General features: G+C 37.7%; 2 protein-coding genes across 3 annotated transcripts; one reads left to right on the top strand and one right to left on the bottom strand.

Annotated features, from left to right (window-relative positions):
- The first annotated feature begins 6552 nt into the window (after positions 1–6552).
- Positions 6553–9179, top strand: LOC104089536 (transcription factor SRM1-like). Its single transcript, XM_009594465.4, has 3 exons — positions 6553–6963; positions 8635–8880; positions 9040–9179. The coding sequence occupies exons 1-2, from the start codon at positions 6683–6685 to the stop codon at positions 8876–8878; spliced, it is 525 nt and encodes a 174-aa protein (XP_009592760.1). The 5' UTR covers positions 6553–6682; the 3' UTR covers positions 8879–8880; positions 9040–9179.
- An 835-nt stretch (positions 9180–10014) lies between these two features.
- LOC104089537 (uncharacterized protein At2g27730, mitochondrial-like) lies at positions 10015–12659 on the bottom strand. 2 transcript variants are annotated; one of them, XM_009594466.4, is made up of 3 exons: positions 12419–12659; positions 11466–11543; positions 10015–10266 (listed from the first exon to the last, which is right to left on the bottom strand). In XM_009594466.4, the coding sequence occupies exons 1-3, from the start codon at positions 12578–12580 to the stop codon at positions 10234–10236; spliced, it is 273 nt and encodes a 90-aa protein (XP_009592761.1). In that variant the 5' UTR covers positions 12581–12659; the 3' UTR covers positions 10015–10233. The 2 variants fall into 2 exon arrangements, with proteins under 2 accessions (XP_009592761.1, XP_009592762.1); XM_009594467.4 differs by having other exon boundaries at positions 10015–10263; positions 12419–12658.
- Positions 12660–15908: the final 3249 nt, after the last annotated feature.

The raw sequence follows: 15908 nt of genomic DNA on the forward strand, positions 1-15908 counted from the left end.
TGGATAACAAGATTTAAGACTATAAATTTGCAAGAATGGAATTTCACATGCTATGACTCGACCACAACGTATAGATGTTTGTCACCTCAATTATACATCGTATTCAACAACAAAACACGTAGCAAATACTCACACAATACCTATTCCCTCAAGCCAAAGTTAGACACAATACTTACCTCAATTTCGCAAGCCACTCACTACTCAAGTATCGCTTTTCCTTTAGAATTCACTTCCAACCCACTCGTATCTAATCATAATTAGTTTAATATCATCAATTATTGCTAAAGGAATCAAATTTAATGCAAAATTATAGTTTTCCTAAGTTTTCTCAAGAAAAGTCAAAAATCGACCCCGGGCCCGCTTGGTCTAAACTCGAGGTTCGGACCAAAATCCGTATACCCATTCTCCCTCGAGCCCGGATATACAGTTGGTTTTGGAATCCGACCTCAACTCGAGGTCTCAATCCCCAAATTTCAAAATCCCTAGTTTCTACCCAAAACCCCTAATTCTACCATGAAAACCTTAGATTTTAGGTTGAAATCTTGTAAAATATAGTGAAAGATTGAAAGAAACCAGTTTAGAATCACTTACCTATGATTTAGGGAAGAAATGGTCTTTGAAAAAATTGCCTCTTGTGTTTTAAGTCTTGAAAATTTGGAAAATGAATGAAAATTCCCGTCCAAAAGTCATTTTGATCAGCTGTAGATGTCGCATTTGCGACCTGGGCTTCGCAATTGTGAAGCCCGCAAATGCGAGAAATGTATAGCAAATGCAAACTCCTCGCATCTCTACTGCCTTCGCAAATGTGAACCGTTTGTTCGCAATTGCGAACATTGAACCATCGCAAATGCGATGAAAATCTCGCAAATGCGAGAATCCCAGTCCCAGCCCATTTTCGCAAATGCGACTAAATGATCGCATTTGCCGCATTTGCGATCACTGCCCTTACCCGACTCCCTTCGCAATTGCGAAAGAAAACTCGCAATTGCGAAAACTATTGGCCCAGCTTCTCTTCGCATTTGCTATGAGAAGCTCGCAAATGCGAACCTCTTAGAGGTCGCAATTGTGATGCCTGATCTCGCAAATGCGAGATAAGAGGCCTACAATAATATCAGATGCACCAGCAGTGCTTTCCAAGCTAAATCTCACTCCGTAGCCTATCCGAAACTCATCCGAGCCCTCGGGGCTCCAAACCGAACATGCCCACAAGTCTAAAAATATCATACGGACATGCTTGCTCGATCAAATCGCCAAAATAATATCTAGAACTACGAATTTAGCACCAAATCAAATGAAATTCTCAAGAACACTTTAAAACTCATATCTTCTCAACTGGACGTCCGAATCACGTCAAATCAACTCTATTTCTCACCAAATTTCACAGACAAGTCTTAAATATCATAATGAACCTGTACCGGGCCCCGAAACCAAAATACGGACCCAATACTAACAATGCCAAATATCAATTAATTCTTAAAAACAAATAATTTCCAAACTTTTAATTTTCATCAAAAATTCATAACTCAAGCTAGAGACCTCCGAACTCAATTCCGGGCATACGCCCATGTCCCATAATTCGATACGGACCTACCGAGACCGTCAAAGCATGGATCCGGGCCCATTTACCAAAAATATTGACCGAAGTCAACTAAAATCAACATTTAAGGAAAAAATTCTTATTTTCATTAGTTTTCAACATAAAAGCCTTCTGGAAACCTGCCCGGACTACGCACGCAAATCGAGAAGGGTAAAAATAAAATTTTTTACGGCTTAAGAGCGCAGATTTGAGTTCTAAAACATAAGATGACTTTTTGGGTCATCACATTTATATTCGCGAGATTGTTCGCCTACACAGTGTGCCAGTGTCCATTTTTTCAGATCGGGACACGCAGTTTACATCACAGTTTTGGAGAGCCGTGCAGCGAGAATTGGGCACACAGGTTCAGTTGAGTACAACATTTCACCCTCAGACAGACGGACAGTCCTAGCGCACTATTCAGATATTAGAGGATATGCTACGTGCTTGTGTCATTGATTTTGGGGGTTCTTGGGATCAATTCCTGCCACTCGCGGAGTTTGCTTACAATAACAACTACCAGTCGAGTATTCAGATGGCTCCGTATGAAGCTTTATATTGGAGGCGGTGTCGGTCTCCAGTGGGTTAGCTCGAGCCGGGTGAGGTTAGAATATTGGGTACTTATTTGGTTCAGGATGCTTTAGAGAAGATCAAAGTGATTCAGGAACGGCTTCGCATGGCGTAGTCTAGGCAGAAGAGTTATGCTGACAGGAAGGTCCACGATGTTACTTACATGGTTGGGGAGAAGGTTCTGCTCAAGATTTCACCCATGAAGGGTGTGTTGAGGTTCGGGAAGAAAGGCAAGTTGAGCCCTCGGTATATTGGGCCTTTTGAGATACTTAAGAAAATTGGAGGTGTGGCTTATGAACTTGCTTTGCCACCAAGTTTATCAGGTGTTCATCCAGTGTTCCATGTATCCATGCTCAGAAAGTATGTCGGGGATCCGTCTCATATTCTGTATTTCAGTACGGTACAGCTGGGCGGTAATTTGACTTACGATGTGGAGCCAGTGGCTATTTTAGACCGGCAGGTTAGAAAACTGAGGTCAAAGAGCATAGCAACAGTGAAGGTGCAGTGGAGAGGCCAGCCAGTCGGAGAAACTACTTGGGAGGTTAAGCAGGAGATGTGGAGCAAATATCCACACTTATTTGAGACTCCATGTATTATTCTAAACTCGTTCGAGGATGAACGTTTGTTTAAGAGGGGGATATTGTAACGACCCGGCCGGTCATTTTGAATATTATAACCTCGTTCCCCCATTTACAGCTCAATATATGCCTTATAATTAATTTATGACTTATCGGGTTAGTTGGTTCGGGTCCGGAAGGAATTCGGGGTGAAATGAGACACTTAGTCTCATAATTGAAAATTTAAGTTAGAAAAGTTGACCGGATATGGACCTATGTGTAAACAAACTCGAATTCGAATTGTGATAATTCCAATAGCTTTGTATGATGATTTTGGACTTAGGAGCGTGTCTGAAAAATTATTTGGAGGTCCGTAGTGGAATTAGGCTTGAAATGTTGAAAGTTGAATTTTTGGGAAGTTTGACTGGGGGTTGACTTTTTGATATCGGGGTCGAAATCTGATTCTAAAAATTGAAATACCTCTGTTATGTCATTTATGACTTGTGTGCAAAATTTGAGATTAATCGAACGTGATTTGATGGGTTCCGACGTTGTTTGTGAAAACTTGAAATTTTAAAATTCATTAGTCTTGAATTGGGGTATGATTCGTGGTTTTAGCGTTATTGGATGTGATTTGAAGATTCGGCTAAGTTCGTATGCTATTTTAGGACTAGTTGGTATATTTGGTTGAGATCCCGAGGGCCTCGGGTGAGTTTCTGATGGTTAACGGATCAAAAATTGAACTACAACAGCTACTGCAATTTCCTTCTACTGGAAATTTCTTCTGCCAGATTCGAGCTCAGATTCGAGCCCAAAATCAAGCCATGATCGAGCCCAGGGTCGAGGGCCACGATCGAAGGCAGGGTCGAAGACATGATCGAGGGCCGGGGTTGAGGGCCATGATCGAGGGCCAGGATCGAGGGTTAGAATCGAGACCTAGGATCGAGGACCTCGATCGAAGGTCAAGATCGAGGCTGTCTCGACAGAATTATAAAGCAGGGACTTCGTCCCATTCGCCATTTTTGACAAATTGGAGCTTGAGGAGATGCGATTTTTGATATATTTTCAAGGAAAACTTAAGGTAAGTCCCTTGTGATCATTTCTACTCCATAATATTGAACTATCATGGAATAATCCGACTGGATTACATGATTTTGAGGTGTAAATCAGAGATTGGAATTTAGAAATTTGGAAATAAGATTTGTAGATTTGAGGGTTGAGTTGAGGTCGCATTTTGGTAAAATTGATATGGGTAGACTCGTTGTTGAATTGGCTTTCGAATTTTGTAACTTTTTTCGGGTTTCGAGACGTGGGCCCCACGGGCAATTTTTGAGCTAAAATTCGGATTTTTATGGAAAAATTGTATTTTCTTATGGAATTAATTTCAATAAATTTTATTGACTGAAACGAATTATTTGTGACTAGATTCGAGTCGTTTGGAGGCCAATTCACAAGGCAAGGGCTTAGCAGAATAAGAATTTCACGGTCTGAGGTAAGTAACAGTTTTAAATCTGGCCCTGAGGGTATGAAACCCCGAAATTTGGTATCATGTGATAACTTTGGAGGTGACGCACATACTAGGTGACGGGCGTGTGGGCATGCACCGAGGGGATTGTGACTTGATTTGTCCCGTGTGACTATAAAGTTGAATAACTTGTTGTTAGTTATGTGTTCTCTATGTGTTGTGAAAATTTGACTAAAAACCATGTTTAGGCTATATGTTGGTACTGTTGGGACCCACAGAGGTCGTGTACATGTTGAACTATTTGTTTAATTGTTGTTTGTACTCAGTCACAGTTTACTTGATTATTTTATCTCGGTCTCTATTGTTCATTATTGATGCATCATATCATTGTTGTTTGGGATGATTTTCATGATTTCTGAGAGCCCTAGAGACTGAAGAGATTTATGACTGAGTCAGGCCGAGGGCTTGATTGTGAGATATATTATTATAGCACGTGAGTTGTCCGTGCGGATCCTTATATTATACTATAGCACGTGAGTTGGCCGTGCAGCACGTGAGTTGGTCGTGAGGATCCATATATTCTACTATAGCACGTGAGTTGTCCGTGCAACACGTGAGTTGTCCGTGCAGATTATAGTACTTGGGCTGTAGGAGCCCCTCTGGAGTCTATACACCCCTAGTGAGCACGGGTACCCATTGAGTGTGAGTGCTGAGGGCTGAGAGCCGAGTGATTGAGCTGTTGTGATGAGTTGAGTGATTGTTGCCTGAGAGGTTATACTTGCTTTGCCTTTGTTGTTGCACTTGGATGCTATCTGTCATTGTTGTAAAATCTCTGAAAGATTTTATATCCGAATTACATGAACTTGAACTGTATAAAATTGATTTGACTTAAACTGCTGGATTTGAAAGCATGTCTATTCTTTGCTGGAATTACTGAAAGTGAACTATAATTGTGTAGCTCGTCATTATCTTCATTTCCTTAGTTATTATTGCTACTTGCTGAGTTGGTTGTACTCATACTACACCCTGCACTTCATATGCAGATCCAGGTATTCCCGGACATAGCGGGTGTTGATCATTTCGTGCAGTAGATTTTCAGAAGATTTTGAGGTAGTTGTCGTGTTCCGCAAGCCTTGTCTCTCCTTCTCTATCTCCTTGTTTACTGTATTTGGTCTCAGACTATTATAGACCGTATTTTCCAAACTGTATTCATATTAGATGCACATGTACTCAGTGACACCAGGTTTTGGGGAGTGTTTGTGTCAGTATTTGTGGGATTTTGTATTGTATTAAATTATTGTATTTTCAAACTTAAGAGAAATTGTGGTTTATCGAGATTATCGGCTTGCCTAGTATCGAGATAGGCGCCATCACGACATGTTAGGATTTTGGGTCGTGATAGGGCGCTATGTTGTTATTTTCACCTTGATGGCCTAACTCGTTGTCCACATGTAGGGGTGCTGCTGATTGAGAGTTTGGCATTTTGTGCTCTAACCTGAAATTAAAGACACTTCAAAGAACAAGTGTAAAGTAGTGTATGTTATGGAGATTTGTACCAAATAACCACTATTATCCTTAGCCCCACGATGGGCGCCAAACTTTTTACCCTCAAAATCGGATAACAATTGAATTTGTAAGTGGCTTTAAGGACACGTGATTTAACTTGATACAAAACGACAAATTAGATTGCAATTGAAATAAGTAATGAAAAAGTAAATGCAAACTGAACAGTATTAGTCCCGGGGAATTAATCACCCTCAACCCAAGTATCTCGATCAATATCAAGACAGAAGAAATGAGAGCTTCAAATAGAGTAGTAAGAACTTAAATAGAGTAATAATGTATTGCTTTGGGATACGTGTTATAATGTACCCAATGAATCATCAGAACCCCTTTATATAGTAGAAGAGTCATACTTTAGTTACAATTCTATAAAAGGTAAAAGATCTCTTGATTCGTTGATTGCTGGTTACTTATTGATTCGTGCTAAGATTACCGCCGTAATATCCGATCGGTCACAGATATTTCGGTCTTCTATTGGTTATGCTAACAATGTTTCTTCGAGCTCGATCGGGGCTAAAGTCGACTCCGAGATTACGGACTTAATGTTCTCGAAGACAGGCGTTGTGACCCTGGGTTCTAGCTCGGTGGGACTCGGCGTCGATCTTCAGTCTTTGGTTATCATGTTCCGAGCCTAACCTGCCATGTCGTGAGCTCGATTCCGACCGTATACAATACTATATTTTAGTATAATTTCATGACTCATCTCTTTTTTTTTTTAGAAATATCTTATAAATTGTATCTTACTAGGATTAAAAAAATATTTAAAGATTTTATTTTAAAAGACCCGAAAAAATCAATAAAATCGAAAAAACCCAATGACCGGTTTAAAGAAAACCACATTTTCCTCAACTCTCCTTCTCTCTGTAATGTAATAGGTCATTCCTTCAATTACCAAAAACCTTCTTTAAATCCCGAGTGCGCGATTCAAACGGCGACGAATAATTCAATTCAATGTCGAAATGGACGAGGGACGAGGACAAGCTATTCGAACACGCCCTGGTTTTGTACCCCGAAAACATCGCCGATCGGTGGCAATTAATCGCCGATCATGTACCCGGAAAAACAACCGAGGATATAATCGCTCATTACGATGACCTCGTTCACGATCTATTGGAAATTGATTCGGGTCGGATCGAACTCCCGGCCTATACGGATGATCCGGTTGAATCAAACAAGAAGAACATTGAAATTGAGAGGAAGAAGGGTACCCCTTGGACCGAAGAAGAACACCGGTATTTTTTACATTCCCCCTTATGTGCATTTTTGGTTTAAATATCTTCTCGTGAATTTTTCTTGTTTTAATTGTTGGATAATATGGGAGTGCTATTAAAAAATCTTCGTGAATTTGGTATTTTGGGTTTTGTTTATCACATATTCAGGTGGTTCTTTATCATTTCTGAAATTGTGGGTGATATATAATAACAGTACCAGTTTAAGTTTTACACATTGACGGTTTGTTGAGTTTCTTTACACCATCAGATCACTTAAAAGTTATGCTTTCTGCTTTGATCAGTGGAAAAGAAAAGGGATTTTATTTTACTCAGAAAAAAAAAAGAAGGAAAAATGTAATTTCTGGTTCACTTTGCTGCCTTAAGAGTAATCATCTACACTTGATCTTAGTTAAAAGGCAGAGAAAAGTATCTGCCTAAGGGTGTGTTTGGTATGAAGGAAAATGTTTTCGTGAGAAAAGTATAGGCAAATACTATATGAGACGAAATAGGTAAGGGCGGGGAGGATGGTCGGTCGGGGTCTAGGGATCAGAGTATCGGTGGCGATGTTAGGACGGTGTGGGGCTGGGCTGGGCTGGGCTGGGCGGGTTTACTCTTATGCGGGGGGAGGCAGGTGGGAATGGGAGTGAGGGTGAGGGTAAGGGTGAGGGTGAGGGTGCGGAAGTTTGAGAAAGAGTTTTTAAAAATATTTTTTCTTCTTTTGATAGGGAAGTCATTTTCCTCCGATGAGTTCATGAGGAAATTACTTTTCAAAATATATAAACCAAGCAAACATGGAAAGTTGGAAAACATTTTTCTTCATACCACACACATCCTAAGAGTAGTCTTATTCATAAATTATTATTTTTTTCTCTGTACCGGTAAACTCAGATAATTTAGAAGTTTCTTTCCGTGTGGTGAGCACCCTCCACTTCCAACCAAGAGGTTGTGAGTTCGAGTCACCCCAAGAGCAAGGTAGGGAGTTCTTGGAGGGAGGGAGCCGAGGGTCTATCGGAAACAGCCTCTCTACCCCCAGGGTAAGGGTAAGGTCTGCTTACAAACTACCCTCCCCAGACCCCACTAGTGGGATTATACTGGGTTGTTGTTGTTGTTGTTGTTGTTTCTGTGATCCAGCATATATGCAATGGTTTTCTTGTCTGTAACTACATTGAAAACGTATCATTCATGCGCAGAGGCTGATCAAGGATTTTAATTTGATGGGTTCACGCTTTGTTAAAATTCTAGTGACTTTTCACATATATATTTATATTCCGTGTCTGAACCCAGTACTTGTGCTCTACATCCGCCACAGTTCATTCAGCAAAATGGGGATTTTCAATCTGGGAGAAGGTGTGGGACTATTTTTTCAGATTGAGACAGTTGGCCTCCTAATCTTCGTGAGAGTAAAATGACTATTTTGATAGACGCAGTTTTCATTGTTCACTATTTAGATCTTTCAATAAATTCAGAAGGGCTGTTTGATTGTGCTTGTGGTATGGTGAATTTGGTGCTTGCAACTATGAACTTAGAAATGTTTTTGATAGATTCTTGCCCTTGCAATTGGATGGCCGATTAGCGCGTATCTCTAGAGTATTTATAGATAGAATTGAAATATTAGTGGTGTTATATCTAATTGTATTAGCATTGCTGTTCTATGACTGTTATGTGACCAAAAATCCTAATATTCTTGCATAGGTTATTCCTTATTGGGCTGGAGAAATACGGGAAGGGTGACTGGAGAAGCATTTCAAGAAACGTAGTGGTAACAAGGACGCCAACACAAGTGGCAAGTCATGCTCAAAAATACTTCATTAGACAGCAGGCAATGAAGAAAGAACGAAAAAGGTCCAGCATCCATGATATTACAACTGCAGTGGATACCAACCCAGTGCCTCCTCAAAGCAGCTTTCAAACTCAAAGAGGCAACTTTACCATGTAGAGGTAAAATTTAGGAAACAGAACACTCATACCTGTAAATAGAAGGGTCACCTGCAATCAAAATTTCGAACTTGTAAAGTTTAATTTTCTCTAGTTGATTGACATTTGATTTTAGTTAGTCCAGGAGCTTAAGAATGGTTTCTTTTTTTCTGATGTGAGCAGAATGGGTGTACTCACGGGGAGAACAGTTAATGAAATGAATCGCAAATGGTTGAAGAACAGAATGGCGTTCAAATTATTTTTTTTGGGTTGCCTTAATTGTGATGACGAATTTATACCATGGTTCTTGCTGTCTTGTGTTACTAGTCTGTATCTTTATGGTAGTTTGGTGTTTTGTTTTTGTGCTATTTTTCCGCCTCTAGGCTACAGAGCGGGTAAATGAACCTGGAAAATGGTTAGAGCTGTACATAAAATATGAGTAATATCAGGAACATTCAATATTCTCTCTTTCTTGTTGCCAAGATAATATTTGACAGAAACTTTGTTGAAATTCTGAAATAGTCAACCTTTTGTGCCTGCATTTCTTAAGGCAACATAAACGGGATAATAGCACCAGTAAGATTGTATGCTCTTTACATTATATGATCAAATCTTTTAAATACATTTTAGCAAGGCTAGACAAGTTTCTGCAATACTAGCTTCTCTATCTTGGAATCATAACTTTTAAGAATCGAAACTTACGAATGATACGGTAACATGCACTGAATTGCAAGTTGTTATTTCTTTCTAATGATGATTATTCTGAATTCTACTGAAGGACCTAGATGCTTTTGGACTCGGATAATTATCACTTGATTATTTTCAAGGGTTAGCGTAATTATATTTCGCCTTTGAGATTACGGATGAGTATCTTTATTTTGTTTGACAAAGGGAGTATTATTTAGAGACAAACATTAAGAGCAATAACCACATCATAGTTTACCTTTTCTTCTTGCATCCTATAGTTTGTCTGGGAATCATTGTCCCAACTAATCCTGATTCTCCCTAGGCAGACCCAGTAAGGACATCATTATGCACATTGAAATCACTATTAACAGGCACGCCTCGCTATCAATTCACATGATTTCATGAGCAGCGAGTTTACACATAACTCACCATGTGCTAAAAGACTAAAAATGCGATGCAACATAACCAAACTGGTCAAAATCAAGATGATATTGATTCTTGAACAACGCGTGTTTTACAGCCACACAGAAAACTTCAAGGATGACAAGCATGGAGGATAACAACAAACTACCGAAATACTTTGTACAAGCACGAGCATTATCAAGAGCAACACAGAGTCGTTATCCGTTTATTTGTCAAAGGTACTTGAAAGCAAGAGTTTTGACAAGTCAGTTCAGGCGAACCTAGACTTCAGCTCTTGTGACCCTCTTCTTCAGCCTTCTGCTAAAAGAAAATAAAAACTAAGGGGGTTAGGAAAAGGCTCCAGTACAATCACATACACACATAGACTAACAATTTAATAGAAGACCCATGCATATATTTGTAGCTAGACAAACCATCAATTCCGCACATGTATCTCACAAAATTCAATTATTTTTGTTTTCTCTAACTAAAAATGAGATTGAAGAAATAAATGTGCAATCAAGGATGGCAGTGTGAGTGGTGAGAACAGTAAAAATAGCTTCGTTTATGAAAAGGCTTTACATATGAAACAAACGAAAAGGATTATGAAACTGAGCAGTTTTAAGCCCCCAAACCCTCTGATAATTCCCTTCTCCCCTTCACTATATTCTTTCCTAAAATACCACATTCCCGAAGCTAATATCCAACAATTCAGTTTCATATCTTTTTGTTGTGTAGAATGGGTAAGGATGGGGGACTTGTAAGCAATCAGATAACAACACGTTTGAGATTTGCAGGCATTCAAAATATATATGTCAGACTCACCCATATTGCAATTCCCATCCATGCTACACCTAGTTCAAAACTTTACCAGTGAGAGTTTAAGAAAGATTAGTACAGTAATGTAAGAACCTAAAATGGCTCTCTTTTCCACTGTTACTTGCAATTTTCTTCCTCAATTGTGCAATGTTTTACTAAAAAGAAGAAAACGCATTTTCTAGAGGCTCTTGTTTTGAGTGAAAGCTTTACTTATAATTGTAGTGGAAGGTGGATTGGAGTAAATGGTTGCAGAGTAGTGGCAGCTTTGATAAAAAGGGTGACATATTATTTACAAGCTGGTGGGAGGAAGTCTAATGGAGTAAAAATTGGATGCCTTATCGGAATAACTATTTCCCCAATTTAATCTATAATATTTTGATAAAGGAAAAACATTCAATATTTAAGCACAGCCAAACAGAGACACCCAAACTGATATATACCAAATGGAGAGGGTAATCTTCTTTTTGCTTGGTCACAAAATGAGGGAAATAAATTTCAAGCATCCTAAGGAAATTCTCGCCCTAAGAGAACTAAAATATGCAATTTTCCATTTACATTAAAAAAAACAATTCCAGCTGTAGCTAAAATCTAAGATAGTAGCAAAAAACAAGACATATAAGAAACAACATAGTAGAACGGCATACCGAGTATATGTATCACTGTAATATAAACAAGAGAAAAGAATAAAGAAGGATCCAAACCTTATCAGCCTTCTCTTTCTCAGCTTTCTCTCGCTCTGCCTTCTGCTTTGCCTTCTCCAACCTCTCCCTTTCCATTTTCTATTCACACAAAAAAAACATGAATAACCTAGCACGAACTTACATCATATTTCAAAAGAGAACAAATCAATCAAATTCTCTCCAAGCCCAACTATTTGGAAACAATACCAATGTCTTTAAAAGCGAAAAGCTAAAAAACGACAAGGTCTTAGGGGTTTGAAGCAAAAATCAAGAAGTGAAGCACTTGCTTCATTGAAGTAAAGCTTATAATTATAGAAAAGTAAAAATAAGTAACTACTAAACATATATGAATTTAGTACTATAAGAATCAATATACGATTAAAACAACTAATCTTAGCATCCAATTCAATAATGTTGATATTAATCAAACTTCTCAAAGTTGAGATTCAAAGAGCCGACTGCTTTTTGATAGGATAAATTCCCTGTCATTGTTTAAAGAGCAGATTTCCCTGAAGAGGATGGCTTTACCTATGAAGCAATAACCTGTTGCTTTGCATTTCATCGCTTCAGAATCGGTGGCTTTTAATAGCACTGGTCAATGCAATTCAAAACTTAGAGTTCATGCATTTCGAATTAGTACAATCTATTAGTTATAGTACGGAGTACTTATCTTACACACAAATAATATACATATATGATATATGTATGTATGTCTATAATCTATAGTAATTGTTTTACACTCTCATGAGTATACACATACATATGCTCGCGCATACACATAAATATCAGGTTCGAGCTGAAAGTATTCAATTCTGTCTATGAATGATTAGATCCGCCTATTTTTGGGTCAACTATATAAATCATCTATATCCATTTCACTCTATTTTTCTAGCACAATCCATCAAATAGTAAATGACAATAAAAAGCACATATATTACGAAAAATGAAAAAGAAAACAGGGAAAATATGAGTACCTGAATATAAATGGTCTCTTGAGCACGTTCTTCTTCGCCGAGGACACGACCTTTGCCGTCACTGAAATAGCGAAGGCCTGAAATGGATGATCGCTGAGCTACGCTGCTGGTTTCCATTAAACGACGGAGTCCAGGGCGTGAAACGACAGATTTCATTGCCATCTTTTTTCTCCTAGATCACTTATAAGTTTGTAGTAGTGTGTAGAAAAAGTCTATCGAACCAACCCTAAGGGTGGGTCACAGGCCTTTGGCAAGCTCTTATAGAGGACAGTGAAGTGGATCCAGTTTTTGACCGGGTTTTCGGGTTATGGATAAGATGGATTTATTGTTGGGTTTGGGCCTCTGAATTTGGCCCATCAAGTTTTGCTCTGTGATTATTATGGACTTTTACATGATTAGCCACGCGGAGGAAGAAAATTATAGGGAAGCTACCAGCTATGTCCATTTATAAGTAGCTTATTACAAAAATTGTCCAATTTATAAAATATTACTAATATTAGTCAATTAGCTATTGTAGCAAAAAAAAGGTCAAATTTTTGCTTTCTTTTAAGTGGGTGTTATTAGAATAGATTGGGTACATCTTAAGGAGTTTGAATCTCAGTTTTGGGATGATTTGACAGAGTTTTGAAGTGGTTTGAATTAAAGGTGATAGAGGGTCGGGCCGGTCTGGTCCGGGTTGAAGAAAAATATGACCGGTCGGTCACCAATCCGGGCTGGTACTGGTTTTTCCCAATCGGTTTTACCGGGTTCGGGCCCATCCAGTGATTTAATGAACCAGAACGGTTACGGGCCAAAGGGGCAGGTCTGGGCCGGTTTTTTTTTTGTATTTTGTATAACTACCATAATTTATATTAAGATAAAGTAAAAATATAAAACAAAAAAATAATCTTATAAAAAGAGTGTTTGAATAAAGGATGCAAAAGCTTTAAAATCCTTATACTTGAATATTTCATTAAGAATTTAAGATAATATAATACAATGAAGATGAAAAAATAACTTATAATTTGCAATTTCTTTTTTTATTTCAAACTTGCAAATTAAATTTTATATTTAGCAACAACTAAATTAATGAAAAAGGAGTAAATTTAAAGTTTAATTATTAAATATAAATCCATAACTTCAAAGGTTTTGCATTGCCTTAGTAAGTTCTTCATAATCAATATAAACTTCTTGACCATTTTCTGGAGTGTTAAATTCAGATCGGTGACCGTGTGTTAATATATCTCCAAGTTCCTCGTCTTCTGATTCATCAACATCTTCACGTCCCTGATTTCTTCGTTCTGATCTAATCCAATCTCTGAAACATACTAAAACTTCCAAAACATTGCTTCCCAATGAGTGACGGATGTCTCTTAGTTGTTGTCTTGCTTGACTAAATGTACTATTTGATGCAACAGTTGAACACTTGATGATTTTCGCAACTCCAATATTACCACGAAGAAACGTCAATTGTTCAAAGTTCAAGGTTCAAAATTTAAATAATACGATAAATTAAATTCCAAAAAAAATGAGAGTCAAATAGTTTATTGCAATTTAGGTGAAGAATGAGAGAATGACAATTGGGAATTTGAGTTTGATATATGAGAGATGAGTGAAGAAATAAAGAAGAGGGGGGCGTATTTATAGTTTTTTAAAGGGCTAAATTAGTAATTACTAAAGTGTTATTTTTTTAAAAAAATTGCCCAAAAAGGGCTATTCTTGAAAAATATTTGTTGGGCAACGGTCAAATAAATTTAAAAAAATAAAAATAAAATCAAAAAATAGCCATTGAACCGGTCCAGTTCAGTCCGGTTAACCGGTTCAACAGTGATTTTTCTTGACCGGGTTTGACCGGTCTGGTTAACCGGTAAGAAAAATATAAACATCCCAACCCCTTACCCCCCAAACCCAGCCCTACCCGGCCCCTATCACCGGCCCGAGCCGGTCCGATTTAATACCGGTTTGGGCCGCTCCGGAACCGGGTCAACCCAGCCCGTTAAATAGGTATAGTTTGAATTGAAAATTCGAAATAAGAGATGAACATGAAAAACATGATATGTGTATCACATAATAAGTATCATATTTGTATTAAAAAGTGTATCACATGTATATCCATGTATACTTGTGTGTCTTATACATGTATCGCAGATGAATTTTTTGAACTCGATTTTAACTACGAATTTTGATACCAAATCAGTTCAAATCACCTCCAATCTTTCTCAAAATTTGTATAATGACTCATCTATATGTTTTCAATGAATTTCAACCATACCCATTGAAAAAGGTCCTTTTTTGCCAAGATTTTTGGAATCTTGTATATATATATATTTTTTGTATTTCATCACCTTGTTTGTTACCTCATCCATGAAATTTTCTTTCCGTCTTGCATTTAATGTTGCTGATCACGCTTAAAAATATAAAAGGAGATTGATTGATGACTAGAGGTTGATAAGTTGGAACTTATTTGGAACATTTTTGTAAGATTTCCAAAATTATACACCCCTACCCATTTACATAATTCTCCCCTTAGAAAATGGCACAACATAGTTTTGCACGTTGCACAACAATAAAAACAGTAGAATCACGTTGCAAAACATGCTGAGTGTATTTCGGAATCAGCCTCTCTACCTCCGCATGGTAGGGGTAAGGTCTGCGTAGATATTACCCTTCCCAGACCCCACTTGTGGGATTCCATTGGGTTTGTTGTTATTGTTGACTTGTACGTTATTGTATACTGCTTGTGAATTGTATACCCTAAAGACATAAAACGTATATACCTGTTGGCCGCATGTACATTACGGTAAATTTTCCTCATTCAGTTGGGTCTAATCAGCCCTTCCGTTGGGCCCATTAAATTTTGCCTTCTGATTATTTTCCGGTAGAAATACCATTATTGATGCTAGTTTTTTAATTGTACTGTATATTAGTATTGCTGCTAATAGCTTCATTTTTTTGGGGGGGGGGGGGGGGGTAATTAATGAAAAATGAAATAACAATTAAAAATTAGTTTGAAAGAATAATTGATTGTTAAATAAATGTAACTAGCTAGAAGTTGTTGAACTTGTATAAACTAAGTATTCATTTACCAATTCGACAATTTTTCAAAGATAAATTGACACATTGAATTTTTTAGGTGTACCATAGGAACATATTAGTCTTAAAAGATATTTAAAATGTATGAAAAATGATAAAGAAACTTATAGGAATATATTTGTCATGACGATACTAAAAATGTAATGAAAAATGAAAAGAATTGTTTCACTCTCTAGTTAATACTAGGAGTAATAGTTATTTTAAAATGAGAGAGGAAGTTGCTAGACTTCAAGGTAATAGGCTAGGTTAAGCATGAGTTTTATGAAAACGAGGCTATAATGCAGAAGACTTGGGCAGTGGAACCAAGATTTAGCTGGGGCTTGGATATAAATTTGGTTGAAACTTGAAAACAAAAATTAAAATTGTGTTGAAAAATAATTTTTGAAAGTTGAAATTGTGTTTAGACATTATTTTATTT

This window comes from Nicotiana tomentosiformis, chromosome 5 (genome assembly GCF_000390325.3).
Source record: "Nicotiana tomentosiformis chromosome 5, ASM39032v3, whole genome shotgun sequence".
Classification (NCBI taxonomy): Eukaryota; Viridiplantae; Streptophyta; class Magnoliopsida; order Solanales; family Solanaceae; genus Nicotiana; species Nicotiana tomentosiformis.

Bases quoted from the DNA above. Each gene is read 5' to 3' on its own strand.
- LOC104089536 (XM_009594465.4), top strand. From the start codon at position 6,683: ATGTCGAAATGGACGAGGGACGAGGACAAGCTATTCGAACACGCCCTG. The intron at 6,964-8,634 runs GTATTTTTTACA...ATTCTTGCATAG, and splicing joins TGGACCGAAGAAGAACACCG to GTTATTCCTTATTGGGCTGG.
- LOC104089537 (XM_009594466.4), bottom strand. From the start codon at position 12,580: ATGGCAATGAAATCTGTCGTTTCACGCCCTGGACTCCGTCGTTTAATG. The intron at 11,544-12,418 runs GTACTCATATTT...TTGTGTGAATAG, and splicing joins AAGAGACCATTTATATTCAG to AAAATGGAAAGGGAGAGGTT. The intron at 10,267-11,465 runs GTTTGGATCCTT...ATTTTCTTTTAG, and splicing joins AGAAAGAGAAGGCTGATAAG to CAGAAGGCTGAAGAAGAGGG.